General features: G+C 57.0%; 1 protein-coding gene across 1 annotated transcript; it reads right to left on the reverse strand.

Annotated features, from left to right (window-relative positions):
* Positions 1 to 965: 965 nt before the first annotated feature.
* Positions 966 to 24,111, reverse strand: TRPV4 (transient receptor potential cation channel subfamily V member 4). The gene is made up of 15 exons (XM_081288175.1): positions 23,716 to 24,111; positions 19,760 to 19,932; positions 15,287 to 15,439; positions 14,301 to 14,441; positions 13,294 to 13,592; positions 11,612 to 11,791; positions 9,902 to 10,060; positions 9,596 to 9,688; positions 9,304 to 9,377; positions 8,394 to 8,559; positions 8,221 to 8,287; positions 5,837 to 6,153; positions 3,690 to 3,817; positions 2,029 to 2,150; positions 966 to 1,526 (listed from the first exon to the last, which is right to left on the reverse strand). Exons 1-15 carry the CDS (start codon positions 24,099 to 24,101, stop codon positions 1,369 to 1,371), a joined length of 2,616 nt encoding a protein of 871 aa, XP_081144301.1. The 5' UTR covers positions 24,102 to 24,111; the 3' UTR covers positions 966 to 1,368.
* Positions 24,112 to 26,446: the final 2,335 nt, after the last annotated feature.

The raw sequence follows: 26,446 nt of genomic DNA on the forward strand, positions 1-26,446 counted from the left end.
TGTCTTCTGACCAACCCAGGGCCAGGGTCCAGCACCAACAACTCAGGTAGGAGAGTGTTTCCCCTTCCCAGGGGTTAAGGAAAAAGGAAACTGGAGTTCTTTTAGGGAAGGGGCAGGTAACTGAGGATTGAACCACTGAGCCCCATCCCCAGCCCTATTTTGTACTTTATTTAGAGACAGGGTCTCACTGAGTTGCTTAGGGCCTCACTAAGTTGCTGAGGCTGGCTTTGAACTTGCGATCCTCCTGCCTCAGCCTCCTGAGCAGCTGGGATGACAGGTGTGTGCCCCAGGCCCGGCCATGAAATCTCCTTTCTGTCCCAGGGTCCTTCCAAGCTCCTGGGACTCGGAGCCCAGGGGTCCCTACGTGGATCCTTCCTGAAGCCTGACCCGAGTGAAAACCACTCGTCTGTCACCTCCCGAGCATGACCTACCACTGTCACCATTCTGGTCGGGGCTCCCCGTGGTCTGGGGAGGAGGGGCCAGGGGGGCCATCCCATTGCTCTGGCCAGGGAACACTGTGCCCTGGAGGAGAGCCTCAGGCTCCGGCCGCCCCAGGCAGGGAGTTGAGAGCTGGGCCCTGGGGAAGGCTGGTTCCTGCCCCTGGAGCTCGGTACCTTTGTCCCTAGCTTCCCAACCACCACTCAGTCTCACCCCCATCTCTCAGGTCATCACGGCCACCACCACCATGTGGCCGGTCCGTCCCCAGCCCACTGATACCTAATGCCACCTGATCCTTCCAGCAGGGGCAGTATCTACTCTCCTGCCTCCCTAGTGTCAACCCCAGGCCGGTCACCGTCGCCCCACACCCACCACTGGCCCCGCCATCTCCACCATCAGTGAGTGGACGTTTATTGAGCACCGACAAACCCCAGACCCTAGAACACACAGAGGGCTCGGCCCACCCCAGGGCCCGACCCCCGCGGCAGGTGCTGGTGCGAGGAGAGTGGGGCTGGGGTCGTGGCCAGGGGACGTGGCCGGCAGTGCACCTGCAGCCAGGTGCTGAGGCCTCAGGGTTCCGCGTGCAGGACAGGGTTGGGGGGTGGGTAGCACATGGCTTTCCTGAGAGGACAGCAATAAATAATGGAGAGGGGGACAGGTCTGCTCCTCTGGGTGGAGGTGACTCCATGGGAGTGAGACAGGCGGCCAGGAGCCCATCCCCAGGGGCAGGCGGAGCGGGGACAGGAGCCTGGGGACCGGAGCCTGGGGACCAGACGGGCCTGGGGCCTCCCAGCATCTCCATCAGCCCTCGCCTCTAGGGGTCACGGGAGGGTGTGGGGACACCTGGGAGGAGCTGGAATGCAGGTGGACAAGGCAGGTGAAGGGCGGGATCAGGCTGCAGGCGGGAGACCCCAATCCCGCCCGCAGCCCCTAGAGGGGTGCATCGTCAGTCCTCCACTTGGGGGGATAACTCTGCTGGTGGCTGTCGCAGCTGGGGTTCCCCAGGTTGTCCAGAGGCACCACCACCTCATCCGGGCTCGAATTCTTGTTCAGCTCCACCACGCGGGGCACCACCGAGGACCAGCGATCTGGGCAGGAGGCACAGGCCGGGAGCAGCGTGAGCTCAGTGGGGCTCGGCACGTGTACTGAGCACCTATGTGAACTGGGCGCTCCCGATCCCATGGGGGGATTATTATGCCCATCTTATAGGAGGTAGAAACTGAGGCTCAGAGAGGTCAAGGCTGTGATGGAGGATTGCACAGGAATGCAAAGAGGAACCAAGCTCCAAGTCCAGGTCAGAACACCAAGTGCCCAAACTCCAGGTTTAGTGGAAAACAAGGGTTCTCCACGCTGGGGCTGGCCCAGGGGCTCATCCTGCCTCCCAGGCCAGTTTGCATCTGGGTGTAGGGAGGGCCAGGATGAAGCCACAAAGACGGGGTGCCCCAGGCATCCACAAAGCAGCAGAAGAAACCCACTGCCGGTCCATCCCACAGCCCCATCCTTTGGACCCTGAGTCCAAGCTGGGGACAGGGCCCTCTGGGCACACAGGTGACACGCCTGGCGGCCCCTCAGCTCCCCGGCCTTGCTCACCCCTCCGGAGGCGGCCCACGGTGTGCGAGAAGCCGTAGTACTGGTAGGTCTCGCTCTTGCCTGGATCCTCATTGATGATGCCCAAGTTCTGGTTCCAGTGAGACCAGTTCACCTCGTCCACCCTGGTGGGGCCGAAGAAGAGGGTTGGGGAGACCCCGCCCCAGACTTGCCAGCACACCCTCCTCCTGTTTTTCCTACTGTGGTCAAACACATACCTAACTGGGTTCTACAGTTGGGTACATTCCCGATGCTGTGGCACCAGCACTCCTACCTACTTCCAAAACCTTCCCATTGCTCTAAACAGAAGCTCTCTGCCTAGTCAGCAGTAACTCCCCGTGACCCCGTCCCGAGCCCCTGGAAGCCCTGGGCCTGCTGAGCGGCCGCTGCCCCCCACCCCAGCACCCTGCATTCGCTCTCTGGTTTGCCCCAGTTCCCAGCTCTCTCTGTGGCCTCTGCTGAGCATGCGCAGGGGCCCTGGGCGGGGCCTTCCTACCTAATCTGCTTTCTGTTTTACAGTGTTTGCCTCCTCTGGAAGCTTCTTACAAGTGCCATCATACAATCTGTGGCCTTTTGTGTCTGGCCTCTTTTATCTGGCATTATGTTTTCCAGACACATTCATGCTGTAGCAGGTATCTGAACTTCATTCTTTTTGAAGGCCAAATAATATTCCAGTGTGTGGACGTACCACATTTTGTTCATTCATTCATTCATAGATAGACATGCTGCTTGATATTTTTACTTCTTATTGGAAAACTCTGGTAAAGTCAGATTACAACCTCTTGGGTCAAATTAACCCAATATAATTTGGTTTTTTTTTAACATCATTTTTAAAATTATTTCTCATACAATCTCTCTTTTTTTTTTTTTTTTTTTTTTGAGCAACTGCCACATGTCAGAACTTGGCAAAGAAGATGCATTTCTGGTTCCTCCTGTTTTACCGATGAGGAACTGGAGGCAGTTTGGGCGGCTTCTGCAAGGTCACAAAGCTGGTAAGTTAAAGGGTCCAGATTTGAATTTTGGGTTCAGCGTCAACAGAACTGAGCAGCTGACTTAGGAAGTAGTTGCCATTGTCCCCATATCACAGATGAGGAAACTGACTCTGCCTGATTCCAAATATCGCCCTTATCTTCTCTGCTGTCAGTCACCAAGGAATGAGTCATTTTAGAAGAAAATACCATGGGGGGGGGGCTCCCGAGGAAGCCGGCTTTCTCCGTCACCTGGAGTAGGGAGTCGCTCTCCACGTGGATGGGGTGAGGTCCCAAGCCCTGGAGGATGCCCACTCCTGGGTTTCCCCACTAAGCCTTGGCGCTGAAGTCCCCTGGTTGTTTGTGGATTGGGGACGATGCCTGGAGGTGAGACGCGGGCGGGTCTCTGCTGTCCTGTCCCCACGAGGGTCAGAGGTGCCGTCGGCATCCAGACCGGCGTCTGATGCTGACCAGCACCTCTCACAGGCTGCACAGCTGGCCAGGGAGGGGGCACCATCACGGTCCCCAATCCACAGATAAGAATCTGAGGCCAAGGGAAGCCAACCAGTTTGCCCAAGTTCACGGGGTGGGACCCTCGGTGGGCGCTGAGCAGGGCCTCTGTGGCTCCGAGGTCTCAATGGAGGAAGAGGCTGTGGGAGCCTCGACCACTGGGCTCTCCCGCGCACGCTGCCTCACCTGAAGCACCACCTGCGGTCCGGAGTGCCATCGGAGCTCTTGCCCACGGTCACCATCTCCCCGGAGCGGAAGGCCTTCCTCAGGAACACGGGGAAGGAGCGCTCGATGTCCAGGATGGTGGTGGCCCACTAGGAGAGGGAGGCGGGGGCGGGATGTAGGGGAGCCAGCCGGCTGCACCCACTGCCCTAACGGCAGAAAAGAGGGTGACAGGCCAGGGTGGGCAGAGAACTAAGCCTTCCAGTTCCTACTGTCCCTAGGAAGGAGCTTTGTAAACTCAAACACCCAAAGTGGCCGGGGCGCAGTGGCGCACACCTGTCATCCCAGCGGCTGGGGAGGCTGAGGCAGGAGGCTCGCCAGTTCAAAGCCAGCCTCAGCAACAGCGAGGCCCTAAGCAACTCAGGGAGATCCTGACTCTAAATAAAGTACAAAAAAGGGCTGGGGATGGGGCTCAGTGGCCGAGTGCCCCGGGGTTCAATCCCCAGTACCCCCCTGCACCCGGCAACCCAATACCCAGGTAGGAAGGCCCCGCCCAGGGCCCGTGCGCATGCTCAGCAGAGGCCACAGGGAGGGCTGGGAACTCGGGCAAACCAGAGAGCGAATGCCGGGTGCAGGGGTTGGGGGCAGCGGCCGCTCAGCGGACCCAGGGCTGCCAGGCAGGAAGGCGGCCCAGCCCCGCAGGGCTGCCCACTGCTCATAGAGGGTCAGAACTTTTTGAGTTTTTATATGGAGTCTGTTCATTTTTAAAATGTTGCATTCACCTTTTTTTTTAAATATGGAAAAAAAATGAATCTTGGGTGGTTGGATCCAGTTCCCATCTCGTGGGTTACACTTGGCAGGGAAACTGAGGCTCAGTGAAGTTCATGGTTGGGTCAAAGTTCCGAGGTGGGCCCCACCACGTCCCCTCACACTCAGACCCAAGAGGACAGACGACCTTGGTCTTTGCTTCTTTCTTAGTTTTTTTGGTACTAGGGATGGAAGCCCGGGCACCTGACCACTGGGCCACATCCCCAGGCCCTTTGATTTATTTTTAAATTTTGAGACAGGGTCTCCCTAAGTTGCTAAATCTGGCCTTGAACTTGTGAACCCCCTGTCTCAGCTTGAATCACAGCCAGCTGCTGACCTTGGTTTTAAAAAAAAATTTTTAAATACCTTTATTTTATTTATTTATTTTTATGTGGTGCTGAGGATCAAACCCAGGGCCTGGCACATGCTACCTGAGCGCTCTACCACTGAACCCAGCCCCTGACCATGGTCCCAATGTTTCGGGGGGCTGCTTCCTTGAAGCCCTGAATCAATGTGAATGTGGGTGCTCTGGGGCTTTGGATTTTTTTTAAATTTTAGGGTTAGGTGAATTCATAGGGGTGGGATCCCCCGGTGGGACCCCCCCCCCCGTTGGCATTAGTGGCTCTTTAAGGAGAGACCGCAACTTGCATGCCTGCTCTATCTAGCCATGTGGTGACCTCCGCCATGTCATGACCCAGCAGGAAGGCCCTCACCAGGCACAGCGCCATGCTCTTGGACTTGCCAGACTCCAGAGCTGTGAGCCAAATTTAATTCTATTCTTTATAAATTACCTGGTCTCAAGTATTTTGCTATAGCAACAGAAAAAGAACTAAAAGACTCTGAGAATTTCCTGTGCAACAGAAATCACTCAGCCATGCTGGATGGAGACAATTGGGACCTGAGAGCCACATGATGTAGATCTCCAACCACGGCTAGTGGTCAGACAAGAAGTGTCCTTAAAATTCACTAGGTTACCAGAAGCGGTGGCCCACGCCTGTCATCCCAGTGGCTCAGGAGGCTGAGGCAGGAGGATCACCATTTCAAGGCCAGCCTCAGCAATGGCGAGGTGCTAAGCAGCTCAGTGAGACCCTATCTCTAAATAAAATACAAAATAAGGCTGGGGCTGGGGCTCAGTGGTTGAGTGCCCTGAGTTCAATCCAGGTATCCTCCCCCCAAAAAAGAAATTCTTTAGGTGGCCCTAGGAAGTGGGCAGTGGCCTTTGGTGCCCATTTTACAGGCAGTGAAACCGAGGTGGAAGGAGATGCCAAGGCCCCCCCAGAGAGGGAGGCTGGGGAATCCTGTCTCCCCGGCTCCCCACCTGGGAAGGAAGGTGGCTGGGGGCAAGGCAGAGTCCGGGGCCTCACCTGCAGCTTCCAGATGTGCTTGCTCTCCTTGGAGACCTGGCCCACCGTCTCCCCCATGAGGGCGATGAGCATGTTCAGCAGCAGCACGAAGGTGAGGATGATGTAGGTGACGAGCAGGATGATGAAGACCACGGGGTACTTGGTGCTGCTCAGCATCTCCAGGTCGCCCATGCCGATGGTCAGCTTGAAGAGGTCCAGGAGGAAGGTGCTGAAGGTCTCGCTGTCGCGGCACGACGGGTACGTGGGCACCGTGCAGTTGGTCTGGTCCTCGTCGCACACCTTCATGTTGGCACACGGGTGCAGGAGGGAGACCAGAGCTGCAGCGGGGGACAGGGGTGGCCTCTGCTGAGTGGGAGGGAGGGAGTCAAGGCCAGAGCGCACCAGCCCCAGGTCACCCAGAGGGTTAGCCAAGCCAGCAGTCAGCTGGGCCCGCGAGGCTGCAAAGCCTCTGTCCTTTCCACAGACCCCCCTTATAAGGACAAAGCTTTTAGGATCTAGGCCAGGGCTTCTTCACCAGGGGCAGTCTCCTCCCCAGGGACATTGGACAATGTCTAGAGACACAGTTGGTTGCTGCAGCCGGGAGAGGGGGTGCTCCTGGCATCTAGTGGACAGAGGCAGAGGTGCTCTTGAACACCCACAGGGAACAGTTCAGCTCCTCACGACAGGATCGTGTCTGGCCCAAGAAACGCCAGTGTAGCCTGTCATTCATTGGGTCTTGGATCCACTCCGAGGGGCACACTGTCCCTCCACACCAACCCAGGTGCAGGTCCATGGTGTCACAATCCTTGCTCAACAAAGCTCAGCAGCAACAATCTGACCCTAAACCAGCCAGGGCAGGGGTTCCAGTTCATATGCTAATGTTATTTAATTGTACCGTTAAGCCTTGTGTTGAGAAGGATTCTGAGACCTGGTCTAAGATGCATCAGAAAAATGACTCTGGGATCCATTAGCAATGTCTGCCACGGGCACAAAAATGGGAAGCAGCAGTACATGGGCATCGTTTGTGTCATGTCGGCCTCAGACTTGGGATCCAGTGACCCTAGACAGAAGCAGCCTTGGGACCTAGCTGATCCCTAAACGGCTTCTTTAGCCTCCATTGCTTCTGCCTCCTTTTCTATAATTAGGACTTCAGTGGGGCTGGACCCCCAACCTGAAGCCCAACCTGCCTGCTGAACATTGACTCGGCCAGTTCTTCCCGGCCCCTCCTCTGTCCCAACCGCCACAGCCAGGGCTGTCCAGCTCTGCTTCCTCCAAATAATCCACACACAGCTTCAGGACCATCTGGGATAATATGTCTCCACCATCAGGTTCCTGCTGCCTGGCAGGTCCCCCCACGAAGTGGCTCAGAATTTAGTGCAGCCTGGTCCAGCCTGAGTTGGCCACTCCCCATGGGATATGGGGCATTGAGAGCAGATCAGCCACTTCTTGGGGACCAGTCGAATGACTTGGTCAGTTTCCCCGTCCTCGGCCCCTCCTGCATGGCCTGTGCCAGTGAAGTCCCAGTGTGCCTCAGTTGGGCCTGATGACATCACCGAGAGGCACACTGAAGGAAGCTGATACTGTACTTGTATCCACGCCCCTTCAGTGTGGCCCTACAGCCCCTCCATCAACGACTGGAGTCGAACCAGGTACAGTGTAATCCCAGCAGCTTGGGAGGCTGAGACAGGAGGATCACAAGTTCAAGGCCAGTCTCAGCAATTTAGCAGGACCCTGTCTCCAAATAAAAATATTTTTAAAAGGGCTGCGGATGTGACTCAGTGGTAAAAGGCCTCTGGGCTCCATTCCCAGTACTGAAAAAAAAAAAAAAGTGGAGTCTATTTCCCCACCTCCTGACTCAGAGCTGACCTTGGAGTTGCTTAACACAGTGAGGCAGCTGGAATGCCAAGCCAGGCACTGGCCTTGAACACTTCTGCTCACTTTCCTGGGCCCTGAGACCACCCCCATCAACAAGCCACCCTAGCTGGAGGATGAGTGACCATGTGGAAAACAACCAAGGCCACCCTGGCTACCCCTGTCTGTCGGCAGCCCGCCTTCCAGGCGACCACAGACGCAGGGGCCCACGAGACCGGCCAACCCGGCCCCAGTCAGCACCACCACCCAGCTGACCCAAAGACTCGGGAGCAGATGGCTGTCGTTTGAAGCCACTACGTTTCGTGGGTCTCCCGTTGTATCACTAGCTTTTGAAGTTGGTCAAATTATCTAACCTTCCTGAGCCTCAGTTTCCTTATCTGTGAAATGGGAGAATAAGGACAGCGGTCTCACGGGCTTGTTGGGAGGACGGGACTCGGCCCCGGGGCCAGCGCACAGTGAGAACTCGACCAGCCTGTGATGGCTGCCTTTCCAGGCCCTGGCCACCCCCTCCCCCCAGGGTTCCCAGAACTCACCTGAGGCGTAGCCGACCATGAAGAGCAAGTAGACCAGCAGGAAGCGGAACAGGTCTTTGAAGAGGATCTAAAGCCCCCCCGTGGGATCACGGAGGCAAAGAGGAGATGATGGTTTCTTGATCTGCGGGCACCTGAGAGGGACACCCAAGCCCAGGGGACCCTCCACCCCATACCTTCTGGATCATGATGCTGTAGGTCCCCGTCAGCTTCAGCCCCCGGGTGAAGTACAGGGCATTCATCCAGCCCAGGACCAGGGCAAAGACCATCACAGCCAGGTAGGCCTCGATCCCCGCCAGGTAGAGGGCCGCGGACACAATCACCAGCACAGAGTAGATGAAGCTGCAGAGACCACAAGGGGGCCAGAGGGAGTGGGGACAGTGAGGCCCTGGAGGGGGAGATGTATCTCCAAGCCCTCCAGTGTACCACAACATTCCAATGTCATCTAGAGCCTCAAAAGAAAAGCAGAATGGATGAGCTGGGTTCCCCAAAGTTGAATGCTCTGCTAACAAAACATTAGTTAATTAGCAATGAATCCTATACGTGTGATGCCCCCGAGGCCCTCAGAGATCCCAAGGTGATGACTTTGGAATTGCTAGAGAAAGATTCGGTGGTGTTCAGTGGAGATTTTTGTGGCCGAGTGGATTTCACTATCTTGTAGCTCTGGGAGGAGGGGAAAAGACTAGCAGAGCTGCAGGGACCCTCAGATCCTGTGCCCTATGCAGACATCACTAATCGATCACAGCTCTCTTTCCCAGTAAACCCAGACAGTCTCACACCCCTTCTGAGACCCAGCACTCCAGGCAGACATTAGCAATCCATCACTGGCAAAAGAGGCCAAAATTTTTCTATGATTTTGGTACATACGGTAACCCCTTAGGAGCTACCTTCAGATTCCAATCTGTAAATGGTACTGAGTCACTGGCAGTATTTCTTTAACCAGAAGACTCTACTTTGCTTTGTCAGGTTGGATTAGTGCTGCCCAGCTGAATGAATTCCCTCCTAATAGGGTTACCTCTTCCCCCTGGATGGCCCCAAAGCCCAACCCCACCGTCCCCACCCAGACACTGTCCTCCCGGAACTCACTAGAGCAACTGGAAGGAGCCATCGATGAAGAGAGAATTCACGCCAGGACATTTCTTCATGAACAAGTCTTTGATCTGAAAGAGGGGAGGGAGGGGGCCCGTGGCAGGTGGATCAGGGAAGAAGGTAGAGGACAGGAGAGAGGGAGGGACAGAAGAGAGGGAGGCAGAGCATGTGACAGAGAAGGGACATGGGCTCTTGGTTGCAGAAGAGAACATGGAATTGGAGAAGGAGGTGGAAGAGGAGCAGGAGGAGGAGGCTGGGTGGGCTGGTGGCACGGGGACCAAGCACTCACGTTGGTGAAGAAGAACAGGACCCCGGTGAAGAGTGTGATGACCTCTCCTGCCAGTCTCAGGTAGTCCATGGTGGTGTGGTAAGGGTAGGGCGGCTGGGGAGCAGGGCACAGGGTCCTCACCCGCCCTCCACCTGGATCCCGCGCCACCTCCTCCCTCTACGTTCCCACAGGTCTCCCATCTCAGAGCCACCCATGTAGGGGCACCTCCTCTGCCTCTTGCTAACCTTCCCCGGGTCCTTCCCCCAGGGAACCCAGATGGCTGGAGCCGCAGCCCCGCCCCCGCTCTGCCTGACTCCGAGCACTCACAGTGCCCTCTAGTGGCTGGTAGTAGGCAGTGAGGGTAAAGATGACCATGGCACACAGGTAGGAGACCACGTTGATGTAGAAGGAGACAGCCCCGAATTTGCGCCACTTGTCCCGCAGCAGTTCATTGATGGGTTCCACGGCCAGCATCTCATGGCGGTTCTGTGAGAGGCAAGAGGGTCGTGGCCACCTTCTGAGGTGGGGGATCCACACGGGCTGACTCCAGTATGCCCTCCTCCACCCTCCGCCCCAGAGCACTTCCCCTCCCCTCCCATTCTTCAGCTCTGCTCAGGATCTAGGCGCAACTGGACAGGTCTTCAGAATCCACCCCAAACTCCTGGGCTCAGCATTCAAGGCTCTGCCCACTCCTGCCTCAACTTACCCTTCCCACCCCAGTCTAGTAGACCAGAGCTGGAAAGCTCCTTAAAGAACTTGTATCCTGGCTGGGCACGGTGATGCACACCTGCAATCCCAGTGACCTTGGGAGGCCAAGGCAAGAGGGTTGCAAATTTGAAGCCGGCCTCAGCAACTTAGCCCTAAGCTACTTAGTGAGACCCTGTCTCAAAACATAAAAATTCAAAAAAGGACTGAGGATGTGGCTCAGCAGTTGAGTGGCCCTGGGTTCAACCCCCAGTACCAAAAAAGAAAAAAAAAAAAGCAACTATCTTCAAATTTTAATCTGTGAATGGCATAATGAGTCAATGGCAGCAAAAATCCCGTCTGCTGCTTGTTAAAAATCAAAGTAAAAATTCCCGGGCTCCATCCTCAGAAATTCTGATTCAGGGAGCAGGTCTGGGAAATTGAGCTAAATGATGCTGAGTGATTAACTCATCACAATGCTCCAATTCGCAGCCCAGGGCAGACATCAATAGTTGATCCCTGCACAATAGCGCTCTATGCACTTGCCTGGTAGGCACTACCCATCAATCAGAGTTTGCACCAGAGATGCTAAACCTGCAAACCCCAATTTAAATCAAGTTGACCACTAAGTTTAAGAATGAGGTCCTGCAAGGGAAGCCAAACTCACAGAGCCAGTAAGCCACAGGGCAGAACTGGAAGGGAGGTCATTTGTACCCATTCCAGCTGCCCCATTTGATTATCATCCTTTCTAATGACTTGAGTTTCTTCCTAACCATGGATCTGTGTGACAATAAAGCCATAAAGATGTAATTGTAGCATTTTCCTCATAGTTAGAGGCTGTAAACTCAAACAACCAGCAGTAGGAAAAAGGTTCATTAGAATGGGGTGCATTTCCGTTCAGCAACGATGCTGTGCGAGAATATTCAGCAGCGCAGAATGATGTTCGTGAAATGCTGAGAAGGGCTTTCAGCACTTCATAGGACGCCCACTAACGATAATGGCTGGCACATCATGGTTCATCTCTGCCAGGCTGTTCTAACATGAACCCATTTGGTCCTCCCCAAAACCCGATCAGAGAGACATGATGCCTCTCTTCAGTTTGCAAATGAGGAAGCTGCACCTGGAGAGGTTCAGTCGTTCATCCTGAGTCCCACAACCTGGAGGTGACAGAGCCAGGATCCCAACCCAGCCCCCCAGCCCCACAAGCCTTGGTTACTTGGCTAAATGCCAGACACCATTCTGGGCTCTTCGTGGGCACCAACAGACCTGCCACTCTGGGTCACAGACACCCACCCATGACTCCCAGCCACCCCCCTGCTCCCCCTGTGGCCCAGCCCCTGCCCCGGCGCCCACCTCGATCTTGCTGTTGTACACCAGGATCTCCAGCACGGAGACCTCCTCTCCACACGTGTCCAGGGAAGAGAGGTCGTACAGCGAGGAATACACGGGCCCGTAGGCCCAGTCCTTGAACTTGCGGGACAGGTGCCGCGTGTCCTCGTCTGTCACCTCTCTCCGGATGATGTGCTGAAAGATCTGCATGAGAGCAGGATGTGGAGTCAGAGGGCCCAAGGGAGGGGCCCCAATGCTCAGCCCTTGGAGTCAGAAGGACCCTGAGGCCAGGCACACGGAGCACCCTCCTCACCATCTTGGTTTGCAGATGAGCCAACAGGCTTGGAGAAACGGGGCTTCCCCTGAGGCCACACACTCAGTGAGCCCAGGCTGGCCTTAAACATGGAGGTGACAGTAATGAACACCTCCGCATGGCCTTGGAGCAGCAGCAACTCCATCTTGTTAACAGACCAATCAGAAGCACGTTGATCCTATTACCACCCCTTTATCTTTGGTTCACAGGGAAACTGAGGCACGAAGAGGGAGTGGGAATTGCCCAAGGTCACACAGTGTTGTACTAGGACAAAGCCAGAATCTAAACACAGGCCCGCTCTGCTGCCTGAGACCTTGGTTTAAGCCAGGCGCAGTGGTGCACACCTGTTATCCCAGCAGCTGGGGAGGCTGAGGCAGGAGGATCTCGAGTTCAAAGCCAGCCTCAGCAAACACAAGGAGCTAAGCAACTCAGTGAGCCCCTGTCTCTAAATAAAATACAAAATAGGGCTGGGGATGTGGCTCAGTCATCCAGTGCTCCGAATTCATTCCCTGGTACCCCCCCCCTCCCAAAACAAACAAACAAACCTGGTTTAACTGTGACTTTAGTATTTTTGCTGTATTTTTAAGAGTCCCATCCCATTTATGGAATACCTGATACCTGTCCCCAGCTCTTTGTGGATGGTCTTTTTTACTGGCACAATGATAGTCACCCAGAGGGCACTCTTATTAGCCCCATTTGATAGACAAGGAGACTGAGGCTCAGAGAGGGGCAGGGAGGTGCCTGAGGCCACACACTGGCAAGAGGCAGAGCTGGGTCTGGACCAAGTGTTCCTAACTGACTCCAGGGTACTCCAGGCTTGGCTTTCAGTCCTGGCGATGGAGTCCCCCAGGGGACAATTTGGCAATATCTGCAGGCATCTTAGGTTGTCACAAGTGTGACGAGGGAGGGTGTGCCACCAGCATCTAGTCCATCAAGGCCAGGATGCAGCTAAGCATCCTGCAATGCACAGGACAGCCCCACAGCAAGGAGCCCTCGAGCCGGCGGGTCCCAAATGTCTGCAGCATAGAGGTCAGGGTCTTGCTGAGTTATTAAAGCTGGCCTCAAATTTGTGATCCTCCTACCTTGGCCTCTGAGTTGCTGGGATTACAGGTGCGCACCACTACACCCAGCTCTGGGAACTCATTTTTATATCAGTGGCTTATCCTGGCTGGTGAGAATAGGGAGGTGAGCATCTAGTGAGGTGGGAAGAGGTGAGAGGCTCTAAGATGAACTTGAGCAGCCTGGCTGGACAGTAGGGAGCCTTAGCAGGTTCTTGAGCTAAGACGTCTGCAGGCTGGGGTTGGCATGATGACTGCCCATCACACCCTCGTCTGTGTGTGTGTGTGTGTGTGTGTGTGTGTGTGTGGAGGGTAAAGAGTCAGCTTCCACTCACCCCAATCTTGCCCGTCTTGGCAGCCATCATGAGGGGCGACAGGCCATCGTTGTTGAGCACGGCCTCCAGGTTGCTGTCAGGGAAGAGACGGGCACACTTGAGCAGCAGCAGGTCGTACATCTTGGTGACAAACTTGGTGTTCTCGCGGGTGTTGTCAGCGATGGCCACGAGCGCGTGCAGCACGGTGTTGCCCCGCGAGTCCTGCCGCCGCATGTCCGCCTTCTTGTGCGGGTTCTCGGTCAGGTAGTTGACGATGTGAGGCTGATTGGTGCAGGCAGCCAGGGACAGGGGCAGCTCCCCTGCAGGCCAGGACACACGGTCAGGAAGAGGAGCCCGGCGCGGAATCCTGCCTGCAGACCCTGGGGTGACAGGACACACCCCCCCCCGGGGGGCGGATGGACACAGCGCCTACGGTCACGTGACCGTGTCCCTGGGCCACTGTGCGCTTTCCTGGGGAGGCTAAGGAGGTGGGTGTGGCTACTGGGGGCGTGGCCACAGGGTTTGGAGGCTGCAGGGGATTGGATGGTGGAACTCCCTGTGGGACTCAGTCTCTGACCCCCACATAATGAGTGCCTGCGTGTAAGAGTGACATTCAAAATATTTTGTTCCAACTGTGACAGTATGGAAGACATGGGTTTTGAGTCCCCCCATCCGGCCACTGGTTCCGGAATAAGCCAGATTAAAGGGCACACACAATAAGGTGCAGGTGCTGACACCTGGTCACAGTCCGCGGGTCCTCCTGATGTTACTCTCCAGAGGGGGAAGCTGAGGCACAGGGAGAGGAAGTCACGTGGCTGGGGAGCAGCAGATGGAGGATTTGAACCCAGGTCCCTGACTCCACACTGTGGTCTTGGGAGCCCTTGGCCAGCCCAGCTCATAACATCCTCAGGGCTCTGAACACCAACTGGCATTCTGTGTCCCCAAGCTCCTCCCAGGATCCCCGGGCCCCACCAGGGGGCGTGGCCACAGGGTTTGGAGGCTGCAGGGGATTGGATGGTGGGACTCACCGAAGTAGAAGTAGCCGCCCTCGTCCTTGGGCTGGAAGAAGCGGCCTCGGGCCTGCGCGTGCACATCGGCTCCCTGGGCCACCAGCAGCTCCACGTAGTGTTTGCAGCGACGCTCGATGGCAATGTGCAGGGCGGTCTGGCCTGGGGAAGGGGTGACAGTCATCCGGGGCTCTAGCAAGGCGGAGGCCTCAGCAGGCCTGCTGGGGGTATAGAGTGGGGGGCGCTGGCCAGAGCCCTGGTCAGCCACCAGCGCCTCAGACGTCCCCCAGGTGTGGAATTTTGTGTGCTAGAAGCCCAGATCTTCATTAGAGCAGGATTTTTAAAAAATATATATTTTTAGATATTGATGGACCTTTATTTTATTCATTTATTTATATGTGGTGCTGAGACTCGAACCCAGTGCCTCACACATGCTAGGCAAGTGCTCTACCACTGAGCCATGACCCCAGCCCATTACAGCAGAATTTTAAATTCCAAGGAGGCCCAACTTGTGGGATCCCCAGGTCTAGAACTTTCCAGGCGCTCATGCTGCTTTCATCCAAGAGGAAACAGCATCGTGGCCTCACTGAATTTTGGACTTGGGATATCAAATCCACGGACTTGGAATCTTATGCCCAGGATCCTGAAGGCCAGCTTCGATTCATAGCTCGGAGTTGAGATCCGAAAAGCGTGGACAGGTGTGGCCTTGGCCTCTCGGAGCTGCTGGTCACTGACTCCCCCTGCAGAGCCCGGGAGGTCAGGCCCCCACACTTTGCAAGTGCGGGATCCCAGGATCGCGAGGCGCCCTGCAGCCCAGTCTCGGGGTCTTGGATTTTTCGACAAAGACCATCAGAGTGAAGGGCAGGGACCGGTCCCCGTCGATTCAGTCCCTGACTCAACAGGCAGCTCCAGGGCACAGTGCAGCCACTTGAGACCCAACAGCCCTCCGAAGGGTCAGATCGGGTGCCGGGCCGTCACCCCTGCCCCCGCTAAGCCTGTCGCCGCACCTCGGTAGTAGATGTCCCTGAAGGGCGAGTTGATGAACTCGCGCATGTTGCCCGTGCGCTCGGCGATGTCCAGCAGCACCGGGATCGTGTCGTTGCGGCCATTGCTCAGGTTCAGCAGGGCCTTGGGCAGGCACGTCTTCCCCGTGGACGGCTCTGGGGACAGAGTACAGGTGAGGGCCTCAGCCCGGGCCCTGAACGCTGGGCAGCCGGCGGCGCTCACAGGCCCCTACCCTGAGACTATTCCTCGCCCATCTGGTGGGGACACAGGACCGCTCTATCTGCCCATCGCTGATACCGAGGCATCAAATCTCATGCAAGTGGAAATGCTTTGAAATGTAGGAGGCCACAGTCTTATTTGTGGGGATTTTTAAAAGGGTTTTGTAATCAAATCAATAGGAATGCAGGCTGGGGTGCCGCTGCCCAGTACAGCACTGACCTAGCGTGCACCCCAGGGTTCCATCCCCAGCCCTGAGGGTAAGTGTCTGCCATATTTTTTTTTACCGCAGGACTTCTCAGAGCCTTTAGTATAATAATGGACACTGTGCACCTCTGAAAGCAAGCACATCAGACAGCCTTTGCCCACCTTCTGGAACACAGAATCCTTTTCCAATTAAGTTTTTGTTTTTGTTTGGGAGGTTTGTTTGTTTGTTTTGTTACTGAGGATTGAGCTCAGGGGCGCTTATCCACTGAGCCGCATCCCCAGCCCTTTTTTATATTTTATTTAGAGACAGGGCCTCACTGAGTTGCTGAGGCTGGCTTTGAACTCGCGATCCTCCTGAGCCACAGGGACCAGCCTCCCATGAAGCATTTACACTAGTGCTTCCCCCGAGGAGCTGAGGGATACGGGGTCCCCAGAGTGTGGAGTGGATGCAAAGGGGACGTGAAACTACCCTCCGAGGAGCGGGAGCGCTTCTTGGGGTTCCGTGGATGCAGCAGGAGACTGACAGCCTCATTCAGTCTCTGCTTGGTGCCACGGGTCCTCAACGCCTCTCCCTCCGCTTCTATGTCCCTGATGCCAGTTTCTTTCCCTTTTATGTTTACAGGGACTGATTTATATCTCAAAAGAATGTATCCACGAAAACAGAACCCTGCACATTAGGCACGGGGCAGAGCCGGGCTGGGGCACAGGAATGCCCCGAGCTCAGGGGACATGGGTGCGGGTTGAAGGGACCATTCTGCAGCCAGACACCTCAGGATTTGTGACAAGACAGTGGTGTGAACCTTCCTCCACTTAGTTTCCTCTGTAGTTAAATTGAGGCTGTGAAAGAAAATCGATGAGCTCATCAATACGCATCGATTAGCTCAGTACCAGGCAGATAGGATCCCTGGATGAACGTGACTGTCCTGGTTAGTCTCCCAAGGGAGGGACTTTAGATGCCAGGAAGCATGAGGCAAACTCGAAGCCTTGTGCAGACCCCAATTGCCTCCCCAGCACCCCCCCAGGAGCCCCAGCTGCTCCCCATCGAGCCCCAGCCCCTGGCCCAGAGGCAACACCAAGTAACTATTTCTTGAATGAACAACTAACTGTAGTTGAAGAGCTGCCCCCAAAGCTGGCCAAGGCTCTTGGGGATTCTGTGCAGACACAGACACCCCCCCCACACACAGTTCAGACCTTGGGGCATCAGCCCATTTTATCAACAAGGGATGGTACCCCCACCCAGTCCAAAACTGTGATGTCATCTTAATCTCTGCCCTCCCGTCTCTCCTCCGTCTCTCACATGCCCAAGACCCATCCCTGGTTGTCCCCCAGTCCCTCTGTCCTTCCTTCATCCACTCTCCACATGCCAGCTGCAGTGGTCACCTCAGAGGTATAACAGATCACAGCGAGCCACAGGGCCTTTGAACATGCTCTCCCTGCACTCTCTCTCCGATCTGAAGCACTCCCTGCTCTTCTTCTCACCTGGTTAATACAACTCATTCACATAGACCCAAGGGTCACCTCCTCCAGGAAACTCTCCTAGATTTTCCTAGACTAGCTCAAGCCTTCCCACACAGCCTCTTGTTGACACCCTTTACAGTTTGTAATGGTGTGTTTATTTCTGTGACTGCCTGGCCCATGCCAGTCTCCCCTAGGAGTCTGGGAGCAACTTAAAGGCAGGATCACATGTGCCTCACTGTCAGCTCATCACTGTTGGTCCCAACCTAGCACCGTGCCTGATGCTCCACAGGTACCCAAGGGCCATTGGGTGAGTTAATAAATATCCAATGAAGGCAGGAAGCTGAGCGCGCCACATAGCCAAACCACAGGTGGCCCAAAGTGGAACCAGACCCTGGATTTGGGCTTGTGCCCCCAGACACAGGCTAGAGTGGGGCGGGTGCCGCCAGCCTGGGAGTCCTGGGCTGAGAGGCAGGAGCAGGACGTGCAGTTCCAGGGTCCGACCACCAGATGGCGAAGTGTTTCTGCCCGGCGGTGGGGGTGGGGCGCAGCAGCTGGAGCCGGGGCCAAAATTGGGAGTGGCCCAATGGGAGCTTGTGAAGTGCGCAGGGGTGGGAGTGGGGTGGTCTCAGCCTCCCCTGGAAACGAGATGAGCTCATCCGCCTCCAGCCAGAAAAACATGCAGGGACAGCCAGGTTCTGTGGAGCCTGAAGTTTACACAACCCGGGGGCCTGTTTACCAAAATGGGCTGGCCATCATAAATACCCCAGCAGCCCAGGACCTCAGACGGCGCCTTGGCAAGCAGGGGCCCTGCACCTCATTAGCAGCGTGGGCCCCGAGTCAGTCTCCCCTCCCCCAGCACACAGGGACCTCTGCAACTGCAGGTCCCTGTCCCCCAAGCCCAGCAAGTGCCCCACCCGAGCTCCTGCACCCACCCACCTGCCTGGGGTTTCAGGACCACCAGGGATGCCACCCAGCCCCGGGGGCCTGGCCAAGTCCAGCTGGTGGGGCGGTGCCATTGGAAGCAACCATATCCCTCAGGACCCACCCTGCCCTACAGTCCACCCCACCCCCACTCTGCCAGACCAGTGCAGAAGACTGAGGGTGGGGGGTGGGGGGTGGCATTTACCTCCAAGGAGATTGCTCACCCTGCCACCGAGATCGTCTGCGGGACAGAAGGACCCTTAGCCCCCCAGACTCCAAGCTTGTGCCTCCAGTAAAGGGCACCTTGGCTGGCCCAGCAGCAAGGACCTTTTAGATCAGTCCAGAAATTCTCTACTGATGGCCACAAAGGCATTGTGTTGGATTGTTTTCGGGTTAAGAACCAAATTGAGCCAGGCCTGGTGGCCCAGGCCTGTCATCCCAGCGGCTCAGGAGGCTGAGGCAAGAGGATCAGAGCCAGCCTCAGCAACAGTGAGGCCCTAAGCAACTCAGTGAGGCCCTGTCTCTAAATAAAATACAAAATAGGGCTGGGGATGGGGCTCAGGGGTCGAGTGCCCCTGAGTTCAATCCCTGGTACCCTATCCCCCCAACCCCCACCCAAAAAAAAGAATCAAATTGATAAATGTCTATGTGGAAAATGAACCATAGACTCTAGCCCCCCCTTTTTTATGTCGTTTGGTTTTTGGTTTGGTCTTGCACATGCTAAGCAAGCACTCTACCACTTAGCTACATCCCCCAGCACTTCTTAAAATTCTGTTTCGAGACAAGGTCTTGCAAAGTCACTGAGGCTGGCCTCCAACTTGTGATCCTCCTGCCTCAGCCTCCTGAGTAGCCGGGATCACAGGCCTGCACCACCATGTCCAGTGGTCACCCTGTTCTGCCAATTATTATGCTTAAAGTACCTGAAGTCTTCAAATATGTCCTCTTTTGACCTTCCGGAAGCTTCCTTAGACCTAAGCCACAGACCACTCATGGCCAGCCTTTCTGAGACGGTCCCTTTTTTATGGGAAGTGCCACAATTTTGACATTTTATACTGGTTTGTGGCATCATCTGGCCAGTGAATCATGGCTCCTGGTAGCCAGCACATGGGGTGCAGCTGAGTTGGGCGGAGGGGCTCACAGGTCCAATTCTCAGCAAAGGCCCCGGGCAGTGGAGGAACTGGTTCCTAGACGGGCGGAGGCTGGGATCTCTGAGCTGCTAGAATAGGGAAGGGGAGCTGGGGCTCCGGCCTGGGGAGGGGTGCTCCTGGGGGGGTGGCCCTGCCCAACCCTCAAAGGCCCTCTGAGAGGGAGCAGGGGCTCCAGGACTGCAGCCACCTTGTGCTCAGCCCTTCGAGGATGATCTCCCCTCAGAGGCCGGGACTCTGCTACCACTTTACAGTTGGAGAAACTGAGGCTTAGAGCAGCCACACACCCCCGTGGGTCCTGGCAGTGATATTTAAACCCTGTGGGTAGACGCCGCTGCACTCACCCTTTCCAAAGTAAGGACTGACCGAGTGCATGAGTGGAAGTCATCAAGGCCCAGAGAGGGTAAGCAACACAGCCAAGGGCACACAGGAGTGCAGAGGAGAGGCAGAGGGGAAAGGAGATCCCCAAAGCCAGGCCTCCCTCCACCTCTGCTGGACCCCCACCCGTCTTCTCCCATGGGTGCTCACCCCGGAACTCCTCATCCGTCAGGCGCTTCTTGTGGGTCAGCAGGAAGGGGAGCAGCCCGTCCAGATCCGCGGTGGAGCCCCGGGACACGATGTCGAAGAGGATGGGCCGGTTGAAGACTTTAAGGATCGGGGGCGGCTGGGGGGCAGGAGCTTTGGGGCTCTGCGGCTGCTTCCTGAAGGAGACGGGAAATGATGAGAAGCGCTTCCTGGGCCTGACCCACTGCCCTGACCCCAGGAGGCCCCACTGCCCTGACCCCGGGAGATGTTCATTCAGTCATTCAACAAACGCCAGTGGACACTGTTGTGTGCTGGGTTCTGGGGGTGGTGGGAGCTGAAGTCCGAGGGACATGGAAACACCAAGGGCTGTTTTACTCGGCAAACCATAGGTGGACCTACTATGCACTGGGGAAACAGACGAGCAGAAACACACAGCCCATCCACCCACCCACCCATCCATTCCCACAGCAACCCATCCATCCACACAGCTGTCGCTTACTAAGACAGACAGACTGAAAGACAGAGCGGGAACACAGGAAGAGCAGACTGAACAATAAAGCATCTCCTTCATTCACTCCAACACTCCTTCATTTGTTCATTCAACAAACATTTGAGACAAGGGAGGCCTTGCTCTTGCTCGTCGGTACTTAGCCCAGGGCCCACCACACAGTAAACACTCGATAAATGTTAGCTGGGATGACCTTTCTTAAGAAGCCTCCTGTGTCTGCAGCTTGTGTGTGCACGCGAGAGAAGCTGAGCCAAGAGGCAGGCAGACAAAGGACATGACCCAGAGAGGGCTGGCAGAGGAGAGGGGGACAGAGAGAAAGTAAGGAAGAAACAGATGCTAAACTGCGTGCAGTGGGTGCAGCCTGTCATCCCAGCAACTCGGGAGGCTGAGGCAGGAGGATGGCGAGTTCGAGGCCAGCCTCAGCAACTTGGTGAGACCCTAAGCAACTTAGCAAGTCCCTGTCTCAAAGTAAAAAATAAAAAGGACTGGGGATGTGGCTCAGGGGTCAGACACCTCGGGGTTCAATTTCTGGTACCCAAAAAAAGAAACCCCGATGCTAAGAGGAGGGCTTGGAGACGTTCACTCAGTCACTCAACAAATGTCAATGGGGCACCTGTTGTGAGCTGGGTTCTGGGGGAAGGGCCAGGCGGGGACACAGTGAAGAGGAACCCCCTGTGCGTTCTCACCCGCACTCGGCCCCGGAATCTGTGAATGGAGAGAAGGAGAGAGATGGAGGCAGAGGGTCTGGGGGGGAACAGGAGCGAGGAGGGGTAGAGGCCTGATCCACAGAGCTGAGGCCCTGAGGGGGGCGGCGTGCTGCTGGGGAGCCCTGTCTGCACCCAGCCTGTGTCACCAAGAGAAGGGGACAGAATCTCTCCCTCTTCCCTCTGACGGTGCCCAGAGCGGGCTCTGGGGAACGGGGTCTCTGGCGCCAGCCGTAGGGTGAGGGGCTTCTTGGGCCTGGCCCAGAGGCTGTCACCCCTCTGATAAGTGGTGGCCCCCATCATACCCATCTCTGAACTTGGACCCTTGAGCCCCAGAATAAAAAGAACACTGTCCCCACCAGACCTCACGGGGTGGCCTGTGGGGTCTCAGCCGCTCAGACACCCCGGTTCCCCCTAACGCCTCCAGCTCTGCCCCCCAGGGGGGAGAGGGCAGGAGGCGGGACGGGGGTCCAAGGGAGGGAAAGAGGGACCCTGAGCCACCAGCATGCAGCAGGATCTCAGGGCGTAGGGTGCGGGGACGCTCTGCTGCCCTGGGCGTCAGTGTCCCCCTCTGAGCAGAAGTCCTTGGACCCCAGGGCCCCCCAACTCCCCCCACTTGACGGGTCTCCCGTCTCATGGACTCGCCCTCCCCTCCTCTCTGGACTGAGATGCTGTCCCACGCGGGGTGGAGTCTAGCTGCCTCACCTCAGGTGCCCCAGGGCCGACCCTGCGGCTTAGCACGTAGTAGGTGCTTAAGAAACACCACTAAATGAATCCAGGGCTCGGTGAATAGAGAGAGGGATGGTCCCAACCGAGCGAGGATGGGGAAGGGGAACGGCCCCTCCATGAGCGTCCGGAGCCTGAGATCAGCAGCAGCTGGACACCTCCAGAGTGTGCTCCAGGACATACGCAGGGCACCAAGAAGGGCTGGCAGGGTGACAGGGGACACTCGGGCAGCAGGGCAGGACCCAGAGAGGATGGTGAACTGCACTTGTGAGCAGGAGCAGAGGTGACTGTGGCATCCGCTGTTCCCACTGGGCTTCTTCCATCCTCCTGCTCGGCTTCCTGCAGCCCTGAGAAAGGGTCGACCCCCCAGGCTTCCGACTCTTTGTTGGTGGGGTGGGTGGGGTGGGGAGAGGTAGGGGGATTGAACCCAGAGGCACTTTACCACTGAGCTACACCTAAGTTTCGGAGGTTGGCCTCAAACTTGTGATCCTCCCGCCTCGGCCTCCTGGCTCCCTGGGATTACAGGAATGAGCCACGTGCCTAATGAGGCTTCATTGGTGAGCTTGGTGAGCCCCAGAAAGCCAGTGGGGGGCCAGGAATAAAGGTGATGCAGGGGGCACAGATGGGGTGACAGAAGAAAGTGGGCGGATGGATGGATGGAAAGGTAGATGGGTGGAAAGATGGGTGAGTGAATGAAAAATTGAATGACTCAGTGACCAACAAATGACAATCAGCTGGAAATTAATCAGTGTTTGCAAGAGAAAGAGAAAGGGGGAAAGAGGGAGGGAGGAGAAGGGGAGGGCAGGAAGGAAGGGAGGGAGGGAGGCAGCTCTGGGCATCAGAAGTGCAGTGAGGGAATGGTTTCTGAATGGCTTGAAGCTGCTGGCTGGGGGCTAGAAGGGGCGCTGGAGTGCTTGGCAGGAGAGCCGCCTGCTGCGCCAGAGCCCTGGGTTTGAGTCCCATATCACCCAGAATAAGAAGGAAAGGAAAAGAAGGGGAGGGGCGGGAGGGGAGGGAAGGGGGAAATAGAGAGAGAAGAGAAAAGGAGGCAGTGGTGGACTGCAGGATGTAGAGATATTTGGATAAGCAGGTGGCAGAGGAATGGAAGGCTGGCTGTATGGGTAGATGGCTATAGACAGACATAACGGACAGACAAGTAGATTGATATTTGAGTGGATGACGGATAGATGGACTGAACAAGTGGATAGACAAGTGGAAAGATGGGTGTTGGGGTGGATGGGTGGATGGATGGTGGGTGGTGGGTGGATGAATGGATAGATGGATAGTTAGGTGGATAGGTGAATGGATGAATGGATGGATAGATGGGTGGTGGATGGATGGATGGATAGATGGATGGATGGGTGGATGGATTGATGGATGGATGGGTGGATGGATGAGTGGATAGATGGGTGGGTGAGTGGATGGTGGGTGGATGGATGGATGGATGGGTGGATGGATGGGTGGATGGATGGGTGGGTGAGTGGATGGTGGGTGGATGGATGGATGGTTGGGTGGGTGGGTGGATGGGTGGGTGGGTGGATGGGTGGATGGTGGATGGATGAATGGTGGATGGATGGATGTTGGGTGGATGAATGGATTGATGGTGGATGAATGGTGGATGGATGGATGATGGATGGATGGTGGGTGGATGGTAGATGGGTGGGTGGATGGCGGATGGTGGATGGATGGATGGTGGATGGATGGATCCTGGGTGGATGGATGGATGGTGGATGGATGGATCCTGGGTGGATGGATGGATGGTGGATGTGTGGATGAAACTGAACAAACAGAAGCCTGGTTGTGTGGGTGGGTGGACAGGCAGTGGGGGAGGTGGGCGGGTTGGTGAGTGTAAATATGGATGAATGAACAACAGCAGAGTCAGCCGGGAGGAGCTGGAGGACAGATGAGGAACGACGGCAGGCGCTGCTGGAAGAGGGTGGCCAGTGGCTGGACAGAGGGACACTTGCAGGGATGGACTCGGGAGGGGAGGAGCCGTGGGCCAGGCAGCCAGCAGTACTCACTCCATGACCTTCCTCCTCCACCGCCTGTTGTCGCTGGGGTGGTGACGATAGGTGCCGTAGTCGAAGAGCGAGTCCATGGGCGCCTTCTTGGGCCCGGGGACCACCGAGGCCTCATACAGCGTGGACTCCAGCAGGTCGATGGGGTTGGGCACGCCCTTGCGGAAGGCGCCCTGGAACTTCATGCGCAGGTTGGGTCGCCCGTCGCCGGGGCCCGCGGGGCGAGCAGTGTCCGCAGGCGACGGGGAGGGGGAGCCGTCCTCCCCCTCGAACAGGTTGGCCAGCGAGGACAGGGGGAAGGCCTCGCCCCCGGGGGTGCCGCTCTCCTCCCCGGGGGGCTCGGCCGGGTCCCCAGGCCCTGCGCGGGGACTGTCGCTGGGATCTGCCATGCTGGCCCGGGACCCGCGGGCAGCGCTCGGCCTGCGGGGGAGGGAGAGGAGTCAGGGAGGCCAGCAGGGGCTCCAGGAGGCCCCCGCCCCCTGGGCACACGGCACTGGGCCAGCACTTCAAAGCCACCGTTGTAATGACAGGGGCTGGGTGGCCACTCCCAGATGTGGTCAGCGGCCAGCGCCAGGCGGGATCTGCAACAGGGGCCTCTTTCAGGAACCTGAGACGCGGGTCTGCCTCGGCCCAGCTACCATGGGCGCCCGCTGGCGGAGGACGGAGCCCCCCTGGACACCCAGCCTGGCGCCGGAGTCTACTCTGAGCCACCTGAGAGCCCCACAGAACAGGCTCCAAGGCCACCCTGGACCTTGGCCCCCGCTCGGCATGAAGCAGCGCAGCACGGCCTCAGTTTCCTCACCTGTAAAATGGGGGCATCTGAGCCTCAGGGGAGAAGACGCTGGCCAGGGCCCCACACAGACAGCCACCCGCCCCCATACGCTGGGCACTTTGGCCCAGCAGGTGCCCAGAAACCCACTCTGCATGGCCCAGGGGTCCTGGGTTTCCTCCTCTGGCACCATGTTGTGATCCCAAGGCCCAGACTCAGGTGGGCCTCCCCAGCAGGGGCTCCCGGGGCTGGCCATGCCCTCTCCTCTGCTGGCCAACCCCAGCCCACTGCGCTCCCACACAAGGAGACTGAGGCTGCCAGAGGGGACAGTCACATGACTGGTCAGTGGGGTGGGGACTCTCTCAGGCTCCCAGCCCCAGGACTCAGCCAGGAGCAAGGGCAGGGCAGGGAGGCCCTGGGTGGCCGTGGCTCCCGCCCTCTGCAGTCCAGTGCTGGCCAGGCAGCTGGGCACCGAGGAAAGAGTTCCGGAACTCTTCCCATTCCACCTGGGAGGCTGGGACAGGTCTGAAGAGTGGCCCCTCGTGTGTCCCCACCCCACCCCCACCGCCCATCACATGTGGAGAGGGACACATTGGTTCCCACCTTATTTGTTTTGTGGCTTCTAGGAGGAAAACCTTGGACCAGAGAGGGAAAGACACCACAGGAGGACACACAGGACTGGGGCCAGCTCCCCGCTGGACCTCAACAGGGAGGGAGAGCCTGGACTTCGGAGTCATTCGGGTCTGGGTTCTAATCTCAGTTCTGCTAGTTAATGGAACGTGGCCCCGGGCTGGTGGCTTGAGCCACCAAGCCTCGTTTCCTCTCTGGGGAATGGGTACAACTGTAGCAAGTGAGATCAGGCACAGCCACACTCCTCTCTGGGCCTTAGTTTTTCCACCTGTAAAATGGGGGTCACCACACCCCCTCCTGGGGTCCTTGGGCTTGAGAGGCACCCACCCCATAGGACCTCTGAGATGTTAGGTCTCCTGCCAGGCAGGAGAGCCAGGCCCAGGACCCCCACCACACTGGAGAAATGCGGGGACACGTTTGGTCATTCCAACTGTTCAGGGAGAGAGGGCTACTGGCATCTAGTGGATTGAGGCCAGGGATGTCACAAAGCATCTTCCAATACGCAGGACAGCCCTGAGCCACAGAAAGACACAGGCCAAAACACCAACAGGACTAAGGTTCTGAAACCCTGCCCTAGGTGTGGATTTCCCATTTTATGGATGTGGAAACTGGTTCAGAGAGGTTAAGTGACTTGCCTGAGGCCACACAGCACATTAGGGACAAGAGCGAGATTCAAATGCAGACAGTTGGCCGCAGAGTGCAAGATACCCTGATCCCTCCGTTTACTGGACATGGCCTGGATGCTGGACACCATGGGAAGCCCCTACAGTGACCCATTCGAGCTTCCCGGACCACCTCAGAAGGTAAAAGTCCTAAATACCAGCCCGTGCTAATCTCTGAGCCTCTGTTCTTCTACCTTTGAAATGGAGGTTGCAATGACAGCTCCCATCTTGCAGGGCTTTTGTGACATCCAGTAGGTCCAGCGTCTGGTGGGCACTATAAACACTCGACCAACGCTGCCTCTTGTCCTATTGGCTCATCAGCACCTTGAGGGCAGGGTCCCGCCTCCCCACGGGGGGGGGGGGGGGGGGAGGGGCAGGGCCACAGGCGGGCATTCTGGAGCCCTCCTTATGATCCAGGCCCCTCCCTCATCGAACCCCGACCCACTTTACAGGTGAGGAGACTGAGGCGGAGGCCAGCCAGGAGGCCAGCCAGGGCGCAGGAGGACCTGAGAGACGTCTGAACCCTCCTGGGCCCTTCCACCCCAGCCCCCCCCCCCTCTGCTGCTCTGTGGCCGTTTCCTGTGCTCTGTGGCCTGTGCTCTGTGGCCAGATCCCTCCCTGTCCCAATTTGCCCTGAAGGCTGTGATTACACATTCCAGGCCCAGGCCAGCGG

Source organism: Spermophilus citellus (genome assembly GCF_964194105.1).
Source record: "Spermophilus citellus genome assembly, chromosome: 3".
NCBI lineage: Eukaryota > Metazoa > Chordata > Mammalia > Rodentia > Sciuridae > Spermophilus > Spermophilus citellus.

What these genes read in the sequence shown, in the direction of transcription:
- TRPV4 (XM_081288175.1), bottom strand. Translation starts at nt 24,101, where the DNA reads ATGGCAGATCCCAGCGACAGTCCCCGCGCAGGGCCTGGGGACCCGGCC. An exon ending in AGCACATCTGGAAGCTGCAG is followed by an intron (nt 3,818 to 5,836) that starts GTGAGGCCCCGG and finishes TCCCTCTCCTAG; the next exon opens with TGGGCCACCACCATCCTGGA. An exon ending in GACCGCAGGTGGTGCTTCAG is followed by an intron (nt 2,151 to 3,689) that starts GTGAGGCAGCGT and finishes CGGCCCCACCAG; the next exon opens with GGTGGACGAGGTGAACTGGT.